At 46.4% G+C, this 27,500-nt stretch overlaps 1 protein-coding gene and 1 pseudogene across 1 annotated transcript in view; both read left to right on the forward strand.

Moving 5' to 3' along the window:
• LOC139395348 (neuronal acetylcholine receptor subunit non-alpha-3-like) overlaps window positions 1-131 on the forward strand; it is a 5,052-nt pseudogene extending 4,921 nt beyond the window's left edge.
• A 7,608-nt stretch (window positions 132-7,739) lies between these two features.
• Window positions 7,740-27,500, forward strand: part of LOC139395349 (neuronal acetylcholine receptor subunit alpha-7-like) — a 79,670-nt gene continuing 59,909 nt past the window's right edge. The window contains exon 1 of the mRNA XM_071142916.1: window positions 7,740-7,987. Within this exon, the coding sequence (XP_070999017.1) occupies window positions 7,918-7,987 (70 nt within the window). The 5' untranslated portion in view covers window positions 7,740-7,917. The remainder of the gene's footprint in view (window positions 7,988-27,500) is intronic.

Consider the following 27,500-nt stretch of genomic DNA (forward strand, 5'->3'; position numbering starts at 1 on the left):
CTCTAGCCCCAGTCACCAACCCCTAACCCCTAACTCTCTCTCTCTCTCTCTCTCTCTCTCTCTCTCTCTCTCTCTCTCTCTCTCTCCTTCTCTCTCTCTCTCTCTCTCTCTCTCTCTCTCTCTCTCTCTCTCTCTCTCTCTCTCTCTCTCTCTCTCTCTCTCTAGCCCCAGTCACCATCCCCTAACCCCTGACCCTAGAGGTCGCCCTCCAAATTTTCCTTTGGAAGAATCTAAGTCTATCGCGACCTCTTCACCCTTGAAGCCCTAACCCCTATACCTGCAAGTGGAATTCAACTTCCTTGTCCAAAAAATACACCACGTAATGTAATTATGACTACTGTACATCATCACTGATAGCCTGGGTACCAGTCTGTTTGTGCTAACGTTCCACTCCATCGTCATGTCATGTTTGGCACTTGACACCGAGTACACTGAGTGGAATGTTAGCACAAAACAGATCTGGGTTTCAGGCTACATTACTAAAAGGACTTCACCTCCAAACTGTACAACACATAGTCACTTGTTTACGTAACTATATACAACATAGCCTGATGGCCAGTCTGTTTGTGCCATCACTCTAAATCCTCCTCACTCATCGTCTTGCCAATTGGCTAGCCTGGTCCTAGATCTGTTTGTGCCGTGATTCCAACTCAAGGAGTAGCACAAACAGATCTGGGACCAGGCTACAAATGGTCTTGCAGTGACGGTAGTGGAGTTGTCAAGAGCACAAACAGATCTGGGACCAGCCTAACTATAAAGTGCACCTGTTGTTCAAACCCTTGGATTCAAGCCAAACACTTTGGTTTACAAGTCAAAACTCCAAGCACTGTGATGTACATGTACATGGGACTATAAGCAATAACCAAGCCACTGATATCTTATACCAAATCTCTATGTTATTATTTGAATATATTTATGTCGGTTCACGTTAGAAATGTACAAAGTCACCTGCCTGCTAAATGTTCTTTCCTGTCGTCAGTCAGCACATACCAACGACACATTCAGGATTCTTCTTATGCACAATGTTGCCCACACACACACACACACACACACACACACACACACACACACACACACACACACACACACACACACACACACACACACACACACACACACACACACACACACACACACACACACACACACACACACACACACACACACACACACACACACACACACACACACACACACACACACACACGCACACACACGCACACACACACACACACACAACACACACACACACACACACACAACACACACACATTCTCTAGCTCTCTTTTCTTTCACATGTTACAACTTGTTGTGTAATATTGTATTGGAAATAAACCTGGTCAATGTAAGGGTCTCATGTGTTTGACTAAATCATTTTAAACAAAACAATGGCTGATCAACTGTTTGATTTGTAATGTTCCTTTCTCACCACAAGAGGGCCACAGTTAGCACTTTTCTATATTTTGACCAGCAGAGAGCAGCAAAGACAAAGGTAAGGAGTCTGTCCATTTATCGCTTAGTAAAGTTGGGACGGACGGTGGCACATTACTATGGTGTCTTTCTATGGTGGCACATTACTATGGTGTCTATTTCTATGATGTCTATTTCTATGGTGTCTATTTCTATGGTGTCTATTTCTATGATGGCTATTACTATGGTGTCTATTTCTATGGTGTCTATTTCTATGGTGTCTATTTCTATGATGGCTATTTCTATGATGGCTATTTCTATGGTGGCTATTTCTATGGTGGCTATTTCTATGATGTCTATTTCTATGGTGTCTATTTCTATAGTGTCTTATCTGTATTCCTATTTCAATGAGTCATTGATCACCTTTGGGTCATAATAATTACACTGAGACGTTTGTATTGTAAAAGTAAAACATTCCCCCAAACTATCTTCAGCATTTTGAATGAGTGCGGCAGGGTAGCCTAGTGGTTAGAGCGTTGGACTAGTAACCAGAAGGTTGCAAGTTCAAACCCCAAACCCCAAGGTACAAATCTGGCATCTGCCCCTGAACAGGCAGTTGACCCACTGTTCATAGGCTGTCATTGAAAATAAGAATTGTTTCTTAACTGACTTGCCTGGTAAAATAAACAAAAATGTGGGACTAACTGATGATTTGAAGTGTGTTATGTTAATATGAAGGAGGGATGGACTCCATCTTGTCTCTGAGTAGTCTGACATCAACCTACTGTTTAATGCTGGAGATCTGAGTCAGGGAGACAGGTGTGTGTGTGTTGTTATTTTTCAGCAGCACCTCTAGATATTCCTAGCTGTCAACCCCTCTTCCATAATTACGCGGCAGACGCCTCACTCTTTCCGACAAAACTCATTTATATTTCATAAACAACCTCTCTGCAACGCTGTTCTACATAACCAGGCCTGGAGAAGGAATGTACATATGACAGTTAGTCTGTTGTTTCAGGCTGGGATGTAGTTTGTTGGCTGTCACCCACAGTAACAATCCCCCTGTGGTAAAGAATCATTATCTGATACAGGAAGATATGGAAGACAGAGTGTCTCGGTCTGTCTGTCTGCCTTTCTGTCTGCCTGTCTGATTGGCTGTCTGCCTTTCTGTCTGCCTGTCTGTCTGCCTGTCTATCTGCCTCTCTGTCTGTCTGCCTGTCTGTCTGTCTGCTTGTCTGTCTGTCACTCTGTTTGTCTGTCTGTCTGTCTGTCTGTCTGCATGTCTGTCTCTCTGTCTGCCTAACTGTCTGCCTGACTGTCTGTCTGCATGTCTGTCTCCCTGCCTGATTGTCTGTCTGTCTGTCTGCATGTCTGTCTCTCTGTCTGCCTGACTGTCTGTCTGCATGTCTGTCTCACTGCCTGATTGTCTGTCTGTCTGTCTGTCTGTCTGTCTGTCTGCCTGTCTGTCTGCCTGCCTGTAGCACACACACACCTTGTATACCCGCGAGCAGGTGTGGGTGGCAGCAGAGAAGTGATACTATTAGATGGTCCAGAAAGGCTGTCTTCAGGGTGAACAAGGTCAGTCTCATTTCACTGTCACTGTCTGCAGTCTGCATGGCCGCTGTGGTGACCTCCTCTCCAAGAGGTCCTCTCCAAGAGGTCTTCTCCAAGAGGTCTTCTCCAAGAGGTCTTCTCCAAGAGGTCTTCTCCAAGAGGTCTTCTACAAGAGGTCTTCTCCAAGAGGTCTTCTCCAAGAGGTCTTCTCCAAGAGGTCTTCTCCAAGAGGTCTTCTCCAAGAGGTCTTCTCCAGAGCTTGAAAAATAAACGTCTTTCCTCCATTCCTCTATTTTGCCTTTTCTGTGGATTGTGTGAAGTCTTTCGAGGTCCTGAAAAAGTCATTTATACTTTATTTATCACATAACATTGATCCTATCGAGATAACATTTTATTTTGAAGGGAGGCCTGCGCTGTCCAGATATTGTAGGGAATTCCCTTATTTTCCCTGATTGAACTCTTGTTTGAAGAGATCTTGAAATCTAAATGAAAAGGCTTGTCATTAACCATCCAGGCCACTTCTTAGAAGATGTCCCTACTTCAACAACAACAGCCAGACAATCCACGTCAAGAAGAAGGTTGGCTGTACTGCGATAATGTAGCGATCTGCTGACCTAACGGGGACAAAGTTCAAGAGGACGCGGCCGGTATACAAGTCCTAATAATGAGCCAACTCATCACGTACTGTAAGTCCTCTCCAACGGCCCTCAAATCTCTCCTTTAACTCTTCAGTTCAGTCCCAAATGCAACCTTATTCGCTATAGTGCCTGGTCAAATGAAGTGCATTTCATAGGGATTAGGGTACATTATGGGATGTGGCCTCCGTCGGCCCAGCCGAGGGGGCGCTGATGTGATGCTAGGTGATGGCGAGCCGCTTGTACATGCAGGGTGAGACCAGACAGAACTGAAGCAGTGCACTTTTTACAGGCAGAGGAGGATGAATGTACCACTGATGATGAGAGACATTTGTGCCATGTGGATGTAGACTGAGACAACAGAAAGAAAGGGAGGAGGGGAGAGAGGGGGAGGGGGAGAGAGGAGGGAGAGAGGGAGAGGGGGAGAGAGGGGAGAGGAGGGAGAGAGGAGGGAGAGAGGGGAGAGAGGGGGGAGGGGGAGAGAGGAGGGAGAGAGGAGGGAGAGAGGGGGAGAGAGGGGGGAGGGGGAGAGAGGAGGGAGAAGGAGAGAGGGGAAGAGGAAGGGAGAGAGGGAGAGAGGGGAGAGGGAGACAGGGGGAAGAGAGGGGGAGAGAGGGGGGGATAGAGGGGGAGAGAGGGGGATATATAAAGGTAGATAGAAGGAATGGAGAGATGGTGAATATGGAATTGAGGGGAAGATTTTTTTTAAAAGACAGAGGGAGAAACCCAGTGGGCAAAAACTGGTTAAATCAACGTTGTTTCCATATCTTTATTCCTGTACACAAGAAAGCAAAGGTAATAGCATTCACTTCCGTCATCATGAAGTGCTTTGAGAAGCTAGTTACGGATCATATCACCTCTACCTTACCTGACATCCTAGACCCCCTTCAATTTGCTTACCGCCCCAATAGATCCACAGACAATCGCAATCGCACTGCACACTGCCCTAACCCATCTGGACAAGAGGAATACCTACGTCAGAATGCTGTTGATGGACTATAGATCAGCCTTCAACACATATTACCCTCCAAGCTCATCTGAACCCCGCCCTGTGCAACTGGGTCCTGGGCTTTCTGATGGGCCGCCCCAAGGTGGTGAAGGTAGAAAACAACACCTCCACTTCGCTAAACCTCAACACTCGAGCCCCATAAGGGTGCGTGCTCAGCCCCCTCCTGTACTCCCTGTTCACCCATGACTGCGTGGCCATGCACGCCTCCAACTCAAACATCAAGTTTGCAGACGACACAACAGTAGTAGGCCTGATCACCAACAATGACGAGACAGCCGACAGGGAAGAGGTGAGGGCCCTGGCGGAGTGGTGTCAGGAAAATAACCTCAACGTCAACAACACGAGGGAGCTGATCGTGGACTTCAGGAAACAGCAGAGGGATCATGCCCCCTATCCATGTCAATGGGGCCGCAGTGGAGAAGGTGGAAAGCTTGAAGTTCCTCGGCGTCCACATCACTGACAAACTGAAATGGTCCAACCACACCAACTTCAGGAGGCAGAAGAAATCTGACTTGGCCCCCAAGACCCTCACAAACGTTTACAGATGCACAATTGAGAGCATCCTGTCAGGCTGTATCAACGCCTGGTACGACAACTGCACCGCCCGCCACCGCAGGGCTCTCCAGAGGGTGGTGCGGTCTTCCCAATGCATCACCAGGGGGACACTACCTGCCCTCCAGGACACCTACAGCACCTGATGTCACAGGAAGGCCAAAAAGATCATCAAAGACATCAACAACCTGAGCCACGGTCTGTTCACTGTGCTATCATCCAGAAGGAGAGGTCAGTACAGGTGCATCAAAGCTGGGAACGAGAGACTGAAAAACAGCCTCTTTATCAAGGCCATGAGACTGTTAAATAACCATCACTAGCCGGCTCCCACCCGGTTACTCAACCCTGTTATATAACCATCACTAGCCGGCTACCACCCGGTTACTCAACCCTGTTAAATAACCATCACTAGCAGGCTCCCACCCGGTTACTCAACCCTGTTATATAACCATCACTAGCCGGCTCCCACCCGGTTACTCAACCCTGCACCACCCGGTTACTCAACCCTGCACCACCCGGTTACTCAACCCTGCACCACCCGGTTACTCAACTCTGTTAAATAACCATCACTAGCCGGCTCCCACCCGGTTACTCAACCCTGTTATATAACCATCACTAGCCGGCCCCACCCGGTTACTCAACCCTGTTAATAACCATCACTAGCCGGCTCCCACCCGGTTACTCAACCCTGTTAAATCACCATCACTAGCCGGCTCCCACCCGGTTACTCAACCCTGTAAAATAACCATCACTAGCCGGCTCCCACCCGGTTACTCAACCCTGTTATATAACCATCACTAGCCGGCCCCACCCGGTTACTCAACCCTGTTAATAACCATCACTAGCCGGCTCCCACCCGGTTACTCAACCCTGTTAAATCATCATCACTAGCCGGCTCTCACCCGGTTACTCAACCCTGTTAAATAACCATCACTAGCCGGCTCCCACCCGGTTACTCAACCCTGCACCACCCGGTTACTCAACCCTGCACCACCCGGTTACTCAACCCTGTTAAATCACCATCACTAGCCGGCTCCCACCCGGTTACTCAACCCTGTTAAATCACCATCACTAGCCGGCTCCCACCCGGTTACTCAACCCTGCACCACCCGGTTACTCAACCCTGTTAAATAACCATCACTAGCCGGCTACCACCCGGTTACTCAACCCTGTTAAATCACCATCACTAGCCGGCTCCCACCCGGTTACTCAACCCTGCACCTTAGAGGCTGCTGCCCTATATACATAGACACGGAATTACTGGTCACTTTAATAATGGAACACTAGTCACTTTAGTAATGTTTACATACTACTTTACTCATATGTATATACTGTATTCTATTCTACTTTATAAACTGGGTGGTTTGAACCCTGAATGCTGATTGGCTGACAGCCGTGGTATATCAGACCGTATACCACGGGTATGACAAAACATTTGTTTTTCCTTCTATAATTACTTTGGTAACCAGTTTATAACAGCAGTAAGGCACCTTGGGGGTTTGTGGTATATGACCAATATACCACGGCTAAGGGCTGTATCCAGGCATTCTGCTTTGCATCGAGGCTAAGAACAGCCGTTAGCCGTGGTATATTGGCTATATACCACACCCCCTCGGGCCTTATTGCTTAAGTATTTTAGTTAATGCCACACCAACATTGCTCGTCCTAATATTTATATATATTTTTTTATTCCATTCTTTTACTTTTCGATTTGTGTATGTTGTGAAATGTTAGATACTACTGCACTGTTGGAGCTAGGAACACAGGCATTTCACTACACCCACAATAACATCTAAATATGTTATAAAGATGTGATAAATATGTGTACTTGACCAATAAAATAACATTTGATTTGATTTCACCTAAAAAATGAAATGTGACGTTGAATCAACTCGGAAAACTGATTGGGCTTTTGGGTTGTTGTGTCGTTTGTATATCGTTGTATTTTATATTTGTGTGACTGTCCTTGTCAGTGTATTCGTGTTTTTGTTACTTGTCATGTTTAGTGTTTTTATGTGGACCCCAGGAAGACTACCGTAGCTGCTGCTTCTGCTGAAGATAATGGGGATTCAAATCAACCAATAAACAAAGCCCCCCCTGTTGTTGTGACCAATGGGCGCGTTCCTGGCACAAGCCATGTTTTAAAACGGCTGGATCGGCATTTCAAGTATTAGTTAACCACATCATATGTTATAGCAATCTGTCAGTTGATGACACCGCTGATGACGTGGCACTGGTTGACGCCGTGCAACGTTTGAGCAGCGGAACGCGACCGATTTACCAAGAGGGCACACTGGCATGCATTGGCACAGCTGGTTGTGTCATCCAGTATCAGCTGACTGGAGAACGGTGCTTGTACGCTTTCCTGTCCACCGTGATCGGAAACGAGGTGAATTGCCTGACCTGTGGAGCAAATGTTTATCCCCGCGTCCGGCGTTCCTTACTAATAAATAGAGAGTGAAAGGGATAGAATGAGAAAAGACAACGAATGAGAGATAATAATTCGTGTTTCTGCGTTTGAGTTTAGTGAAGTTGTGACAGTTTACAAACGCTAAATAGATTTCCACTTTCATTGCGCTCTCTAACAACGCGAGAGAGAGAGAGACAGAGAGAGAGTGAGAAAGAGAGACAGAGAGAGAGTGAGAGAGAGCGCGCGTCAAAGGTACATCCAGCATCTGTAAGAAGAGTCGCAGCGTCCTCCTCGAGCCGAAGTTTGATCTCTGCGCGCAGACGACGGATTCTAATTCCACAAGTACGATGCGTCATCGGAAGTGTTTTGGATATGTATGTACCGCTGTTTACCTGTGGACGGCGTTCTGCTTTAAAGGTAAGTAGGCGCATGTATATATTTAACATATTTTACGCAGAAAGAAACAACTGTCAGTGCATAGAAGTGTTTCGAGAGATTAAAATTTAACCCCCATCGGTATCGTGATGTTTACATCAATAACTGGTCATTCCATTTGCCTATGCCATTTTTTGCACTATAAAATAAATACATAAACCAAATAAATAGGATACTTGTAGATTATTTAATTGTATGGTAATACTTTTAAGGGAAAGAAAATAATGGAACGTAATGAAAAAAAAGTGGAAAACAAATGGTGTTGATATGATCCAGAGATGTATCCCGAATTGCGAAACGTGTAGAAGTGAGTTACACAGATGTTATGATAATGAAGGCTATCCATCTCACGATCCTTCCTCGTTGGGGTGTGTGTGTGTGTGTGTGTGTGTGTGTGTGTGTGTGTGTCTCCGGCACCATGACCTCCTTAATACTCCTGTAACATCTGTTGTGTATGTCTGAAGGAGCTGGGGCGGGGAGGCACAGACACGCGCTAAAACCAATATCCCGAGAGGGAGCAATATCCTTTACCTCAGCCAGAGCACGATCATCTGGGAATACTGGACTGGGGAATCCACGCCAATAGGTCCGGGATCGAGAGAGGGCGATGAAGCATTCAACATTATGTTTAGACCATCGGGCTACATTTCATTTTTCATGTAGGCCTTTTAATTGATCCATTTGGGTTCATTCGATTTATTTTGATTTATTTTACACTCCCTTCCCTACCTAGGCTGTGTCAGTCCCAAAATGTGCCCTATTTCCTCTGGTCTAAAGTAGTGCACTATATAGGGAATAAGGCTCTGGTCTAAACTAGTGAACTATAAAGGGAACAGGGCTCTGGTCTAAGGTAATGCACTATATAGGGAATTAGGCTCTGTTCTAAAGTAGTGCACTATATAGGGAATATGGTACCATTTGGGACATATTAGGCACCTGAAAATGTTCTACCCCCAAAACATAATACTGATGAACAGTGAATCAAATCACCAGGACTATTTGCATTGACTGTTTTTTTTGGCACTGACTCTCCTTACACTGACTATATGCACACCCACTAGACTCTACCCACACACTCACTAGACTCTACCCACACACTCACTAGACTCTACCCACACACTCACTAGACTCTACCAACACACTCACTAGACTCTACCAACACACTCACTAGACTCTACCCACACACTCACTAGACTCTACCCACACACTCACTAGACTCTACCCACACATTCACTAGACTCTACCCACACACTCACTAGACTCTACCCACACACTCACTAGACTCTACCCACACACTCACTAGACTCTACCACACACTCACTAGACTCTACCCACACACTCACTAGACTCTACCCACACACTCACTAGACTCTACCCACACACTCACTAGACTCTACCCACACACTCACTAGACTCTACCCACACACTCACTAGGCTCTACCAACACACTCACTAGACTCTACCCACACACTCACTAGACTCTACCCACACACTCACTAGACTCTACCCACACACTCACTAGACTCTACCCACACACTCACTAGACTCTACCCACACACTCACTAGACTCTACCCACACACTCACTAGACTCTACCCACACACTCACTAGACTCTACCCACACACTCACTAGACTCTACCACACACTCACTAGACTCTACCCACACACTCACTAGACTCTACCCACACACTCACTAGACTCTACCCACACACTCACTAGACTCTACCCACACACTCACTAGACTCTACCCACACACTCACTAGGCTCTACCCACACACTCACTAGACTCTACCCACACACTCACTAGACTCTACCCACACACTCACTAGACTCTACCCACACACTCACTAGACTCTACCCACACACTCACTAGACTCTACCCACACACCCACTAGACTCTACCCACACACTCACTAGACTCTACCCACACACTCACTAGACTCTACCACACACTCACTAGACTCTACCCACACACTCACTAGACTCTACCCACACACTCACTAGACTCTACCCACACACTCACTAGACTCTACCCACACACTCACTAGACTCTACCCACACACTCACTAGACTCTACCACACACTCACTAGACTCTACCCACACACTCACTAGACTCTACCCACACACTCACTAGACTCTACCCACACACTCACTAGACTCTACCCACACACTCACTAGACTCTACCCACACACTCACTAGGCTCTACCCACACACTCACTAGACTCTACCCACACACTCACTAGACTCTACCAACACACTCACTAGACTCTACCCACACACTCACTAGACTCTACCCACACACTCACTAGACTCTACCCACACACCCACTAGACTCTACCCACACACTCACTAGACTCTACCCACACACTCACTAGACTCTACCCACACAGTCACTAGACTCTACCCACACACTCACTAGACTCTACCCACACACTCACTAGACTCTACCCACACACTCACTAGACTCTACCCACACACTCACTAGACTCTACCCACACACTCACTAGACTCTACCCCCACACACTCACTAGACTCTACCCACACACTCACTAGACTCTACCCCCACACACTCACTAGGACTCTACCCACACACTCACTAGACTCTACCCACACACTCACTAGACTCTACCCACACACCCACTAGACTCTACCCACACACTCACTAGACTCTACCCACACACTCACTAGACTCTACCCACACACCCACTAGACTCTACCCACACACTCACTAGACTCTACCCACACAGACTCTACCCACACACTCACTAGACTCTACCCACACACTCACTAGACTCTACCCACACACTCACTAGACTCTACCCACACACTCACTAGACTCTACCCACACACTCACTAGACTCTACCCACACACTCACTAGACTCTACCCACACACTCACTAGACTCTACCCACACACTCACTAGACTCTACCCACACACTCACTAGACTCTACCCACACACTCACTAGACTCTACCCACACACTCACTAGACTCTACCCACACACTCACTAGGCTCTACCCACACACTCACTAGACTCTACCCACACACTCACTAGACTCTACCAACACCCACTAGACTCTACCCACACACTCACTAGACTCTACCCACACACTCACTAGACTCTACCCACACACCCACTAGACTCTACCCACACACTCACTAGACTCTACCCACACAGTCACTAGACTCTACCCACACACTCACTAGACTCTACCCACACACTCACTAGACTCTACCCACACACTCACTAGACTCTACCCACACACTCACTAGACTCTACCCACACACTCAATAGACTCTACCCACACACTCACTAGACTCTACCCACACACTCACTAGACTCTACCCACACACTCACTATACTCTACCCACACACTCACTAGACTCTACCCACACACTCACTAGACTCTACCCACACACTCACTAGACTCTACCCACACACTCACTAGTCTCTACCCACACACTCACTAGACTCTACCCACACACTCACTAGACTCTACCAACACACTCCATGAACCTGTGATAGCCAGTGGACTCTGAGAGTTGAGGATTCCCTCCATGAACCTGTGATAGCCAGTGGACTCTGAGAGTTGAGGATTCCCTCCATGAACCTGTGATAGCCAGTGGACTCTGAGAGTTGAGGATTCCCTCCATGAACCTGTGATAGTCAGTGGACTCTGAGAGTTGAAGATTCCCTCCATGAACCTGTGATAGCCAGTGGACTCTGAGAGTTGAGGATTCCCTCCATGAACCTGTGATAGCCAGTGGACTCTGAGAGTTAAGGATTCCCTCCATGAACCTGTGATAGCCAGTGGACTGTAACAGTTGAGGATTTGTGGGATTGTGTCTTGCTGGTTCAGTATGTACCTCACCTTAGCCTTTTGAACCAACCTCCATCCATCATACACAGGTATCACCATTAAGGTATCCAATCATCTTTATGTCTACTGTGAGACGGATATGAACGTTTTTAAAATCACCTCCACCTCATCTCTCAAGGTTATGACTGACTGACCACTGACTGGCCCTCAATTACACATTTTTATGGGGTCGGAAATCAAAAGTTTGTCGAACGATTTTGTATTTTGGAAGTACATTTCAAAATGCGTATTTCCTGTTTCCTGTTGTGAAGACTGTGTAATATCAATTAAAGGAATGTTGTCAGCCTAAATCTTCAGTAAATGATAAATATTGACACCATGTATTTTAGATGGAATCGGGCAGAAGGTTTGGATTGTTAAATGTGTTTTATTTTGTCAATGAAACGTTGTAGGTTGAAACGATACAGTAGCTAAATCTATTGATCGTCTTAATGTTTGTGACTCCCTTGTTATTGGTTCCCGTGCTGAGCTTGTCTGCATACCAAATTGAACCCTATTTCCTTTATAGAGCACTACTTTTGACAAGGGCCCATGGGTCCTATAGGGTTCTGGTCAAAAGTAGTGCACTATATAGGGAATAGGGTGCCATTTGGAACACAGTTCTTGGTTTGGCTCTCCCTGGTGATATCTGATTCTGAAATTAGTTTTTTTACAACAAGATCATCTGGAACCATTTTTAGGATGGACAGGAGACTCCCATCATCCTCAGAATAGTTCTAATGGTGTTGTTCTGTTCTCTGTTTGATTAGTCAATGAAAATAAAGAACTATAGAAGTGAATAGCAGGTTTATGTGGTTGTCTTCTCGTAGCCTCTACGTGTGGCGATTTGAAACATGTCGAGTTGGTCTTTTAGTCACAATGATGTCCCTTGCTTTTTGTTGTTGTGTAAAAACAACACACTGTAAAGAGGTCTTGCGATGCTTTCTAGGATGGAGGAAAGACCAAACTGGTATCCTGGAATCTCTGGTGGTTGTTTATCCCCCCGTCAGTGATGAAAAGCTGTTTGGGCTTAACCCGTAACCTCTGACCTCTGAGAGATCTGTGATGGATTTCATTTAGGTGGAGATGTTTCAGCTTAGTGGCTGGCCCCAGGGCTTTAGACAGATGTTCTGTCCAGTGTCAGTGTGTGTCTTGGATATGACATGTAAAGTGTCAGTTTAATCGTGATGTTGAACATGTATGGCTCATGTTATGGTGTTTTAGCTGAGCCATACAGTGTGTATGATTCTGAGGGTGAGCTGAGATTACACACCTTAATATCAGACTACCCAATGTACACATACCTCATAAGAGGTTGACACAGCAATGAACCCCATACAATTCCCATATGTATCCTGACTCCCATATCTGTTTCTGCTACAGTATATTGTTAACTCCTTAACATATTGTTAACTCCCCTCCCTGATCAACCGATTGCTCAGTTTGGCCGGGCGGTCAGCCCTAGGAAAAGTCTTGTTGGTTACGAACACTCAATTTGTTTGGTGTGACAATGACATACAGTGCATTCATAAAGTATTCAGACCCCTTGACCATTTCCACATTTCGCTGCGTTACAGCCTTATTCTAAAATTTATTCAATTGTTTTTTCCCTCATCAATCTACACACAATATATCTTAGGGACAAAGCTAAAACAGTTTTTTAGGAATTTTTGCTAATTTATTAAAAGTAGAAAACTGAAATGTCACGTTTACATAAGCATTCAGAACTTTTACTCAACATTTTGTTGAAGAACCTTTAACAGCAATTCCAGCCTCTAGTCTTCCTGGGTATGTCGCTGCAAGCTTGGCACAACTGTATTTGGTGAGTTTCTCCCATTCTTCTCTGCAGATCCTCTCAAACTCTGTCAGATTGGATGATGAGCGTCGCTGCACAGCTATTTTCAGATCTCTCCAGACATGTTAGATCGGGACAAGTCCGGGCTCTTGCTGGGCCTCTCAAGGATATCCAGAGACTTGTCCCGAAGCCACTCCTGCGTTGTCTTGGCTGTTTGCTTACAGTCGTTGTCCCGTTGGAAGGTGAACCTCACTCTGGAGCCGGTTTTCATCAAGGATCTCTCTGTACTTTGCTCGATTAATCTTTCCCTCAATCCTGACTATTCTCCCAGTCCCTGCCGCTGAAAAACATCCCCACAACATGACGCTGCCACCACCATGCTTCACCGTAGGGATGGTGCCAGGTTTCCTCCAGACGTGACGCTTGGCATTCAGGCCAAAGAGTTACATTTTGGTTTCATCAGACCAGAGAATCTTGTTTGAGTCTTTAGGTGCCTTTTGGCAAACTCCAAGCAGGCTGTCATGTGTCTTTCACTGAGGAGTGGCTTCTGTCTGGCCACTCTACCATAAAGGCCTGATTGGTGGAGTGCTGCAGAGATGGTTATCCTTCTGGAAGGTTTTCCCATCTCCACAGAGGAACTCTAGAGCTTAGTTAGAGTGACCATCGGGTTCTTGGTCACCTCCCATAATTTATTTTATCAAATTTTTATACATTTGCTAAAAATGTGAAAAACCCTTAAAAATAAATCTTTGTCATTATGTGGTATTGTGTGCAGATTGCGGAATTTAAAAAATATATTTTATCAGTTTTAGAAGAAGACTAACGTAACAAAAAGTGGAAAAAGTCAAGGGGTCTGAATACTTTCCAAATGCACTGTATACAAGAGTTGGCACAAATGGAACTGGGACTAGTCCATGTGCCCTGACTTGGTAGAACCTCTGGGCCCCAGTTCCATGCTATTTATCAGGTCATGTGGTGTGGAAACACTCCTGGCCCTGTAAGAGGAGGATGCATCCCAACAGCCCCCAGCTATGACTGCTGTCTATGACTGGTGTCTATGACTGCTGTCTATGACTGCTGTCTATGACTGTGTCTATGACTGTGTCTATGACTGCTGTCTATGACTGCTGTCTATCAAATCAAATCAAATCAAATGTATTTATATATAGCCCTTCGTACATCAGCTGATATCTCAAAGTGCTGTACAGAAACCCAGCCTAAAACCCCAAACAGCAAGCAATGCAGGTGTAGAAGCACGGTGGCTAGGAAAAACTCCCTAGAAAGGCCAAAACCTAGGAAGAAACCTAGAGAGGAACCAGGCTATGTGGGGTGGCCAGTCCTCTTCTGGCTGTGCCGGGTGGAGATTATAACAAAACATGGTCAAGATGTTCAAATGTTCATAAATGACCAGCATGGTCCAATAATAATAAGGCAGAATAGTTGAAACTATGACTGCCTATGACTGCTGTCTATGACTGTGTCTCAAAAGGCACCTTTATATCGGTAATAGCCAGGCTGGCATTTACATCACTGGTCTATAGATGATCAACTCTTGTATGACATAGTGCTTTTTTAAAGGCGGTCGGCCCACCACATCATAGCAACTTCTGTTTGTTAGACGGAGAATGTCAAGGCATGATTTCCCTCGATGTGAGTGGAGACAAATGAGCGTGATTCTGGATAATGGAATTCATTGAGGTCGTGTATGTACATTTTACACTGTGCCAAGGCTGAAACATCAGGCCTGGTGAATGAACGGAACATGCATCTTGTAGATTGTCATTTAGTTCAGCGGTTGGCCCGTCTAGACGTAACCATGGCGATTGCATTTAGAATGCGGTTGGGTAAAGGATGCATTCTCCGCCTGATGTCACTACCATCAACAACTATCATCATCTGACGGAATGGAAACATCTAGGGAATAGCATATCACAGATCGTTGACGCTGTAACATTTCCCTGTTTAGATTGTATTGTATTGCAAGGCAGCAGTGCACTCAGAGGCACTTAAACTGGCTGCTTCATCGTAACATTAGCCTCGTGCCCCATGAACTAAAATATTTTATTTTAGTACAACACAACTGAATGGTATTGATCGAAGGCGCTTCTCTCGTATGAACATTGGAGTTATGAAGGGAACCTAATGCAGTGAAACTGGGAGACGGGAGCCTTTGAAGTGGAGTTATGAAGGGAACCTAATGCAGTGAAACTGGGAGACGGGAGCCTTTGAAGTGGAGTTATGAAGGGAACCTAATGCAGTGAAACTGGGAGACGGGAGCCATTGAAGTGGAGTTATGAAGGGAACCTAAAGCAGTGAAACTGGGAGACGGGAGCCATTGAAGTGGAGTTATGAAGGGAACCTAAAGCAGTGAAACTGGGAGACGGGAGCCATTTGTTGTAGGTGATTGTTTTGTAGTCCTTTGGCTACGTTGGTTGGTCTCTGATGGTGGATTGGTTTATTTAATAAACATTGTGACATGATGTCACAATGAGTTAGAGGAGGAGAAGAGATGGAAGGAACTAGGGAGGAAGAGGAGAAGAGATGGAGAGAATGAGGGAGGAAGAGGAGAAGAGATGGAGAGAATGAGGGAGGAAGAGGAGAAGAGATGGAGAGAATGAGGGAGGAAGAGGAGAAGAGATGGAGAGAATGAGGGAGGAAGAGGAAAAGAGATGGAGAGAATGAGGGAGGAAGAGGAGAAGAGATGGAGAGAATGAGGGAGGAAGAGGAGAAGAGATGGGGGGGGGGGAGGAGGAGGAAAAGAGATGAGGGGAAAGGGGAGGAGAAGAGATGGAGGAATCCTAAACTAGGTCCCTGGTTATATTACGTTACAGAAATACTGCGGCCCAAATAGCATCCTATTCGCTACATAGTGCAAAGTTTTTGAACAGAGCCCTATGGGCCAATAGGGTGCCATTTGGGACGGGGCCCACCAGTGTATAATCCTGCCCTATTTCTTGCCTTTATGACCTGGTTATGAGCCAGGGATTTTCATCTCTGAAGTACACAACAAACGTCCAAAGGCTGCATCTGAAAGGGCACCCTATTCCATTAATAGTGCACTACTTTTAACCAGGGCCCATCTGAAAGGGCACCCTATTCCATTAATAGTGCACTACTTTTAACCAGGGCTCATCTGAAAGGGCACCCTATTCCATTAATAGTGCACTACTTTTAACCAGGGCTCATCTGAAATGGCACCCTATTCCATTAATAGTGCACTACTTTTAACCAGGGCCCATCTGAAATGGCACCCTATTCCTTTAATAGTGCACTACTTTTGACTAGGTGCAATTTGGGAAGCCCTCGGACTTTCACAGAAATCACATTAGGTGATTTAATACTAACAAAGACACAGGATTTCCTGTTACTCTCTGATTCAATCTGGTTCACTAGAACAGGCTAGGATGTTGCTTTAATCCAGACAAGGTCATGGTTATTCATTTCATTATGACAGCAAATGTGTGTATTCAAACTAATCCTGTATTCATCTAATGTACTTTTCAATACTTGTTCCCTGAATATAGTAGCGACCTTGACCCAACACCTAGCGACCTTGATCCAACACCTAGCGACCTTGACCCAACACCTAGCGACCTTGACCCAACACCTAGCGACCTTGACCCAACACCTAGCGACCTTGGCCCAACACCTAGCGACCTTGATCCAACACCTAGCGACCTTGACCCAACACCTAGCGACCTTGACCCAACACCTAGCGACCTTGGCCCAACACCTAGCGACCTAGCCAAGAGGTTCAGATCTCTTGGCGTTACAGCTACAGTAAGGTCCTGGGTTGACAATCTCAAGGTCACAGGTTCAAGCCCTGGTCTGGACTGACTTCGCTACCATATTGACAAGTATAATGGGATAGATTGGGCTGAGGTACATCCCATAATACACCGTGATCTGTGGTGTAAAAATACTTGAAAGTAATACTTAAGTTCTTTTGGGGGGGGGTGTATCTGTACTTTATATTTATATATACTGTATATATTATTTATTATTATAAAAAATAATGTAAACCCTTTTTCGTCATATCCAATTGGTAGTTACAGTCTTGTCCCATCGCTGCAACTCCCGTACGGACTTGGGAGAGGCGAAAGGTTGAGAACCGTGCGTCCTCCTGCTTGTTGACACTTGGCTTAACCCGGAAGCCGGCCGCACCAATGTGTCGGAGGAAACACTGTCCAACTGGCGACCGGGTCAGCCCGACCCACCACAGGAGTCGCTAGAGCACTATGGGACAAGGACATCCCAAACCTGTCCCTGTGTGTCGCCTCAGGGGTTTCGAGGTCGCAGCCAGCTGCAACACAGCCCGGTATGGAACCAGGATATGTAGTAACGCAGCTAGAGCTGCAACACAGCCCGGTGTGGAACCAGGATATGTAGTAACGCAGCTAGAGCTGCAACACAGCCCGGTATGGAACCAGGATATGTAGTAACGCAGCTAGAGCTGCAACACAGCCCGGTATGGAACCAGGATATGTAGTAACGCAGCTAGAGCTGCAACACAGCCCGGTGTGGAACCAGGATATGTAGTAACGCAGCTAGAGCTGCAACACAGCCCGGTGTGGAACCAGGATATGTAGTAACGCAGCTAGAGCTGCAACACAGCCCGGTATGGAACCAGGATATGTAGTAACGCAGCTAGAGCTGCAACACAGCCCGGTGTGGAACCAGGATATGTAGGAACGCAGCTAGAGCTGCAACACAGCCCGGTATGGAACCAGGATATGTAGTAACGCAGCTAGAGCTGCAACACAGCCCGGTATGGAACCAGGATATGTAGTAACGCAGCTAGAGCTGCAACACAGCCCGGTATGGAACCAGGATATGTAGTAACGCAGCTAGAGCTGCAACACAGCCCGGTATGGAACCAGGATATGTAGTAACGCAGCTAGAGCTGCAACACAGCCCGGTGTGGAACCAGGATATGTAGTAACGCAGCTAGAGCAGCAACACAGCCGGTATGGAACCAGGATATGTAGTAACGCAGCTAGAGCTGCAACACAGCCCGGTATGGAACCAGGATATGTAGTAACGCAGCTAGAGCTGCAACACAGCCCGGTGTGGAACCAGGATATGTAGTAACGCAGCTAGAGCTGCAACACAGCCCGGTGTGGAACCAGGATATGTAGTAACGCAGCTAGAGCTGCAACACAGCCCGGTATGGAACCAGGATATGTAGTAACGCAGCTAGAGCTGCAACACAGCCCGGTGTGGAACCAGGATATGTAGTAACGCAGCTAGAGCTGCAACACAGCCCGGTATGGAACCAGGATATGTAGTAACGCAGCTAGAGCTGCAACACAGCCCGGTATGGAACCAGGATATGTAGTAACGCAGCTAGAGCTGCAACACAGCCCGGTATGGAACCAGGATATGTAGTAACGCAGCTAGAGCTGCAACACAGCCCGGTATGGAACCAGGATATGTAGTAACGCAGCTAGAGCTGCAACACAGCCCGGTGTGGAACCAGGATATGTAGTAACGCAGCTAGAGCTGCAACACAGCCCGGTGTGGAACCAGGATATGTAGTAACGCAGCTAGAGCTGCAACACAGCCCGGTGTGGAACCAGGATATGTAGTAACGCAGCTAGAGCTGCAACACAGCCCGGTGTGGAACCAGGATATGTAGTAACGCAGCTAGAGCTGCAACACAGCCCGGTGTGGAACCAGGATATGTAGTAACGCAGCTAGAGCTGCAACACAGCCCGGTATGGAACCAGGATATGTAGTAACGCAGCTAGAGCTGCAACACAGCCCGGTGTGGAACCAGGATATGTAGTAACGCAGCTAGAGCAGCAACACAGCCGGTATGGAACCAGGATATGTAGTAACGCAGCTAGAGCTGCAACACAGCCCGGTATGGAACCAGGATATGTAGTAACGCAGCTAGAGCTGCAACACAGCCCGGTGTGGAACCAGGATATGTAGTAACGCAGCTAGAGCTGCAACACAGCCCGGTGTGGAACCAGGATATGTAGTAACGCAGCTAGAGCTGCAACACAGCCCGGTATGGAACCAGGATATGTAGTAACGCAGCTAGAGCTGCAACACAGCCCGGTGTGGAACCAGGATATGTAGTAACGCAGCTAGAGCTGCAACACAGCCCGGTATGGAACCAGGATATGTAGTAACGCAGCTAGAGCTGCAACACAGCCCGGTATGGAACCAGGATATGTAGTAACGCAGCTAGAGCTGCAACACAGCCCGGTATGGAACCAGGATATGTAGTAACGCAGCTAGAGCTGCAACACAGCCCGGTATGGAACCAGGATATGTAGTAACGCAGCTAGAGCTGCAACACAGCCCGGTATGGAACCAGGATATGTAGTAACGCAGCTAGAGCTGCAACACAGCCCGGTATGGAACCAGGATATGTAGTAACGCAGCTAGAGCTGCAACACAGCCCGGTATGGAACCAGGATATGTAGTAACGCAGCTAGAGCTGCAACACAGCCCGGTGTGGAACCAGGATATGTAGTAACGCAGCTAGAGCTGCAACACAGCCCGGTGTGGAACCAGGATATGTAGTAACGCAGCTAGAGCTGCAACACAGCCCGGTGTGGAACCAGGATATGTAGTAACGCAGCTAGAGCTGCAACACAGCCCGGTGTGGAACCAGGATATGTAGTAACGCAGCTAGAGCTGCAACACAGCCCGGTATGGAACCAGGATATGTAGTAACGCAGCTAGAGCTGCAACACAGCCCGGTGTGGAACCAGGATATGTAGTAACGCAGCTAGAGCAGCAACACAGCCGGTATGGAACCAGGATATGTAGTAACGCAGCTAGAGCTGCAACACAGCCCGGTATGGAACCAGGATATGTAGTAACGCAGCTAGAGCTGCAACACAGCCCGGTGTGGAACCAGGATATGTAGTAACGCAGCTAGAGCTGCAACACAGCCCGGTGTGGAACCAGGATATGTAGTAACGCAGCTAGAGCTGCAACACAGCCCGGTATGGAACCAGGATATGTAGTAACGCAGCTAGAGCTGCAACACAGCCCGGTGTGGAACCAGGATATGTAGTAACGCAGCTAGAGCTGCAACACAGCCCGGTATGGAACCAGGATATGTAGTAACGCAGCTAGAGCTGCAACACAGCCCGGTATGGAACCAGGATATGTAGTAACGCAGCTAGAGCTGCAACACAGCCCGGTATGGAACCAGGATATGTAGTAACGCAGCTAGAGCTGCAACACAGCCCGGTATGGAACCAGGATATGTAGTAACGCAGCTAGAGCTGCAACACAGCCCGGTGTGGAACCAGGATATGTAGTAACGCAGCTAGAGCTGCAACACAGCCCGGTGTGGAACCAGGATATGTAGTAACGCAGCTAGAGCTGCAACACAGCCCGGTGTGGAACCAGGATATGTAGTAACGCAGCTAGAGCTGCAACACAGCCCGGTGTGGAACCAGGATATGTAGTAACGCAGCTAGAGCTGCAACACAGCCCGGTGTGGAACCAGGATATGTAGTAACGCAGCTAGAGCTGCAACACAGCCCGGTGTGGAACCAGGATATGTAGTAACGCAGCTAGAGCTGCAACACAGCCCGGTGTGGAACCAGGATATGTAGTAACGCAGCTAGAGCTGCAACACAGCCCGGTGTGGAACCAGGATATGTAGTAACGCAGCTAGAGCTGCAACACAGCCCGGTGTGGAACCAGGATATGTAGTAACGCAGCTAGAGCTGCAACACAGCCCGGTGTGGAACCAGGATATGTAGTAACGCAGTAACGCAGCTAGAGCTGCAACACAGCCCGGTGTGGAACCAGGATATGTAGTAACGCAGCTAGAGCTGCAACACAGCCCGGTGTGGAACCAGGATATGTAGTAACGCAGCTAGAGCTGCAACACAGCCCGGTATGGAACCAGGATATGTAGTAACACAGCTAGAGCTGCGATGCAGTGCCTTAGACCGCTACACTACTAGGGAGGCCTACTATTTATATTTTTGAAATACTTTTACCTCACGACATTCCTTAAGAAAATGATGTGCTTTTTACTGCATATTCCCAGCACAGGAAAATAGTCCAATTCACGCACTTATCAAGAGAACATTTCTGGTCATCCATCCTGCCTCTGATCTGACGGACTCACTAAGCACAAAGGCTTGGTTTGTAAATTATGTCTGAGTGTTGGAGTGGGCCCCTGGCTATCTGTAAATGATGTCTGAGTGTTGGAGTGGGCCCCTGGCTATCTGTAAATGATGTCTGAGTGTTGGAGTGGGCCCCTGGCCATCCGTAAATTAAAATAACAAGAAAATGGTGCTGTCTGCTTTGTTTAATATAAGGAATTTGAAATGATTTATACTTTTACTTTAACTTTTGATACTTAAGTATATTTTAGCAATTACATTTACCTGTGATACTTGAGTATATTTAAAAGCAAATACTTTTACTCAAGTAGTATTTTACTGGGTGACTTTCACTTTACCTTTCACTTTATCTTTACTTTCACTCAAGTATGACAACTATGGAGTTTTTCCACCACTGGCCCTAGATGAAAGGAGGTACATAAATTCAGTTCATTATCATCAGAACGTCTTTTAGGATCAAGTATCATTAAATAACTGGTCATTACAAAGATGATATAAGACATCTTTCCATGTGATAATATCATCAGACAAGACAGTTTTATTGGGTGAATGAATGTGGCCTTCATCCTGTTACTTGAGATGTTGCATTGATATAACAGGACATGTGTGCTTGTGTTTCCATAGAGGCTGATTAGACCTTGTAAGGTCTCGTCTGTCTAGGTATAACGATCCTTAGTAACAGGCTTCAACTACGTGAAATCATTCATGTCAAAGGGCTCTATAGGGAAAAGTACGTCATTGTGTACACAGAAAGACCGCATGTAACAATCCTTAACTATGTGACATGTATTCTACACACACACACACACACACACACACACACACACACACACACACACACACACACACACACACACACACACACACACACGTTATGTTCTTCTATCCTTGCGGGGACCTAAAATTAAATTACATTCAAAATCCTGTTTTACCTAACCCTACCCACTAATTCTAACCCTAAACTTAACCCCTAATCTTAAAATAGCCTTTGTCCTCATGGGGATGTGGGAAATGTCCCCACGAGGGAGAATTTGCCTTGTTTTATTATCCTTGTGGGGAATTGTGGGGATTTTCGGTTCCCACAAGGATAGAAGAACAAGACCACACACACACACACACACACACACTTTTACATACTATTCATTTGACATACTATTTCATCATATACACATGCCATATTACATAGCATTAAACACACTGTCTACACACACACTGCTGAACCTGTGTAGATAGATGGACTCACACTGCTGAACCTGTGTAGATAGATGGACTCACACTGCTGAACCTGTGTAGATAGATGGACTGCTGAACCTGTGTAGATAGATGGACTCACACTGCTGAACCTGTGTAGATAGATGGACTCACACTGCTGAACCTGTGTAGATAGATGGACTCACTCTGCTGAACCTGTGTAGATAGATGGACTCACTCTGCTGAACCTGTGTAGATAGATGGACTCACTCTGCTGAACCTGTGTAGATAGATGGACTCACTCTGCTGAACCTGTGTAGATAGATGGACTCACTCTGCTGAACCTGTGTAGATGGACTCACACTGCTGAACCTGTGTAGATAGATGGACTCACTCTGCTGAACCTGTGTAGATAGATGGACTCACTCTGCTGAACCTGTGTAGATGGACTCACACTGCTTAACCTGTGTAGATAGATGGACTCACTCTGCTGAACCTGTATAGATAGATGGACTCACACTGCTGAACCTGTGTAGATGGACTCACACAGCTGAACCTGTGTAGATGGACTCACACAGCTGAACCTGTGTAGATGGACTCACACAGCTGAACCTGTGTAGATGGACTCACACAGCTGAACCTGTGTAGATGGACTCACACAGCTGAACCTGTGTAGATGGACTCACACAGCTGAACCTGTGTAGATGGATGGACTCACACTGCTGAACCTGTGTAGATAGATGGACTCACACTGCTGAACCTGTATAGATAGATGGACTCACACAGCTGAACCTGTGTAGATGGACTCACACAGCTGAACCTGTATAGATGGACTCACACAGCTGAACCTGTGTAGATGGATGGACTCACACTGCTGAACCTGTGTAGATAGATGGACTCACACTGCTGAACCTGTATAGATAGATGGACTCACACAGCTGAACCTGTGTAGATGGACTCACACAGCTGAACCTGTATAGATGGACTCACACTGCTGAACCTGTGTAGATAGATGGACTCACACTGCTGAACCTGTGTAGATAGATGGACTCACACTACTGAACCTGTGTAGATAGATGGACTCACACTGCTGAACCTGTGTAGATAGATGGACTCACGCTGACTCCCATTCTAATAGTAAGAGCACCTTGCCTTTTTAGGTCCTGATGCACTTAAACAAGTCATGCAAGCTGCTGATTAAGATACACACACACACACACACACACACACACACACACACACACACACACACACACATACACTACTGAACCTGTTAAAAGCTCTGTGGAAGAAGCTTTTAACAGAAGTCTCTGGTCCCGTCTGGCCCAACGGCACCGCTGTGTTGAAGAAACACTGGGCTGTTCCCTACACAGCACACTATAGGCCTGCCCTTGGTCAATGGTAGTGCACTATATAGGGACTAGAGTGCCATTTGGGAAGCAGTCCCTGTGTGCGTTTGCCTCAGTTTGACCCTCACAGACAAACACAGCCCAACCTACTAGTGTCCCTCTGGGTCCCAAATGGCACCCTATTCGCTATGGGCCCTGGTCAAAAGTAGTGCACTATATAGGAAATAAGGTGCCATTTGTGGCGCTGACATTTCCTTGTGTAGCTCGTAGCTGTGAAGAGATGAATAAAAATAGATATATTTTTGAACCTCACTAAGATTGACCTACCATACCCCTCAGAGGTCAGGTCTGTTTCCTGTTGCCATGGAGAAGAAGACATCAAAGATATGATGTTTATTGTTCACTTCTTCTTTTTGTCTTTGGAAATAAAGATTAGCATAATTATGTTCTGGTACAAATGTCTAAAGCTGCAATCCATAGCGGGGAAACTGCCACGTCCGTTTGTGGTATTACCACAGCAATAATGTTACTTCTGTTGTGTGCTGTTTGTTCTGTACAAGACCAAGGTAATGTGGATTACAAAGGCATTACTTCTGTTGTGTGCTGTTTGTTCTGTACAAGACCAAGATAATGTGGATTAGAAAGTCATCACTGTGCAACATGCATACAGCTCCATTCTGCTCATAGTAAGTAACGCCTCACTTGGTTCACTAGTACTACATAGTATCACACTCAGATACGCCATCTGTTAGCTTGGCTACATTTCGTAACAACTTCAAACGATCAACCCTGTTTTTTTCCCTTGGACATCATTGCAGGCATGATAGAACAGCAGAGTATGTACTACAATGTTTTTTTTACCACAATGCTGGATGCTCATTTCCTCAAAACAATAACCATAACAAACGTGCTTGGAACGGCCATCTTGGATCTCAGTGTGCCTGGAACGGCCATCTTGGATCTCACTGAGTCTGGAACGGCCATCTTGGATCTCCGTGTGCTTGGAACGGCCATCTTGGATCTCAGTGTGCCTGGAACGGCCATCTTGGATCTCACTGTGCCTGGAACGGCCATCTTGGATCTCAATGTGCCTGGAACGGCCATCTTGGATCTCAGCTGACAATATACAATGTTTGTTCTTTTAAGCTGTTCTGATATACTGACTCACTAACCCAACTTTTGTTCTCTCTCTCTCCTCTCTCGTTCCATTCAAGCACACATACACACTCACTCTCACTCTCACTCACACACTCACACACTCACTGACACACTCACTCACACACTCACTCTCTCACAGGGAAGTGGGTACTATTTGGGACTCTTCAGCAGAAGGCCCTTTGTTTGGTTTATTTTGGTCTCGTTCGCTAATTATCCATTAAGCCATTTAATTACGTGCTCATCTTCGTTAGCCTCCTTGGTAATTGCTGGACTGTGTGTGTGTGTGTGTGATTAGACAACAGAGTCATTTGGGAGACGTTGAGCGATGAAGACCAGGGCCTTTTCAGTCATGAAGAGTTACACAGTTTTAGTTTGAATACCTGAAAGGAGGATTTTCTGAAACGACCAGACTGGAAATAACCGTCATCATTGGTCTCCATCTCAATAGTCAGGAGTGGCTTCCTGTCCTTGTTCCTACTCCGTCATTAACCATGTCAGAGAGTGGAAGATCATATTCCCTGTGTGTGTGTGTGTGTGTGTGTGTGTGTGTGTGTGTGTGTGTGTGTGTGTGTGTGTGTGTGTGTGTGTGTGTGTGTGTGTGTGTGTGTGTGTGTGTGTGTGTGTTTAAGCGCCTGCGTGTGTTTAATCTTCGTGTCGTGCCGACATCATGTCAGAGTCACTGATTGGCTGACATGGAGCTCTACTATCCCGACATCATGTCAGAGTCACTGATTGACTGACATGGAGCTCTACTATCCCGACATCATGTCAGAGTCACTGATTGACTGACATGGAGCTCTACTATCCCGACATCATGTCAGAGTCACTGATTGACTGACATGGAGCTCTACTATCCCGACATCATGTCAGAGTCACTGATTGACTGACAGCTCTACTATCCCGACATCATGTCAGAGTCACTGATTGACTGACATGGAGCTCTACTATCCCGACATCATGTCAGAGTCACTGATTGACTGACAGCTCTACTATCCCGACATCATGTCAGAGTCACTGATTGACTGACATGGAGCTCTACTATCCCGACATCATGTCAGAGTCACTGATTGACTGACTGACATCTCTACTATCTATTGATGTGTCTCTTTAGCCTCATCAGAGCATCACTACAGTTGTCAGTCTGACTCCAGTGATGTCAGAGGAACCTAGAGGAAGTAGCTGAGGAAATGGAGTCGTCCGTCAGTTGGCCGACCAACCAGAAACATAGCTTTGTAGTTGTAGTAAATTATGATGATGATGAGGATGATGATGGTGGTGATGATGATGATGAGGATGATGATGGTGGTGATGATGATGGTGATGATGATGATGATTTCACCAGTGGGACCACATATGTTATTGTCGTTGAAGTGTTTAACCGAGAGAGACGGAGGAAAAGAGGGATATTGTGAGAGAGACACAGGGAGAGAAAGGGAGAAAATGAGCAAGACAGACAGGCAGAGAGACAGAAATACAGGCAGACAGACAGGCAGGCAGACAGACAGACAGACAGACAGACAGGCAGGCAGGCAGGCAGGCAGGCAGGCAGGCAGGCAGGCAGGCAGACAGACATTAATATTAATTCAGCTTTTCCAGCTGTCTCATTTATATTGTGTGTAAACCACTTCCTGAATCCACAGTGAATACATCATGAGTAACACCAATCCTCCATGTAAAATATCATTGCAGATCCCAGTGTTAATTTACAACAGTTTATAATGGGGTGTGGGTGTGTAATGTTATTCTAATCAAAGTCTATCCTCTGGGTGTTGCTGTTGAGATTAACAATATGGATTGCTGCTGTGAATAAATTGAGAATGCTGTTATATTATGCAAACGGTTGGTCATGGTGTGAACATACTGTCAATTATTGCTCTTGTTCTCACTACTTACTTTTTAATTCTCTTTATTCTCTCCATCTAACCTCTCTCTCTCTCTCTCTCCCGCTCTCTCTCTACCTCTCTCTCGCTCTCTACTTCTCTCTCCTCTCTCTCTCCCTCTTCTACCTCGCTCCCTCTTTTACCTCGCTCCC

This window comes from Oncorhynchus clarkii, unplaced genomic scaffold (genome assembly GCF_045791955.1).
Source record: "Oncorhynchus clarkii lewisi isolate Uvic-CL-2024 unplaced genomic scaffold, UVic_Ocla_1.0 unplaced_contig_13759_pilon_pilon, whole genome shotgun sequence".
NCBI classification, from domain to species: domain Eukaryota; kingdom Metazoa; phylum Chordata; class Actinopteri; order Salmoniformes; family Salmonidae; genus Oncorhynchus; species Oncorhynchus clarkii.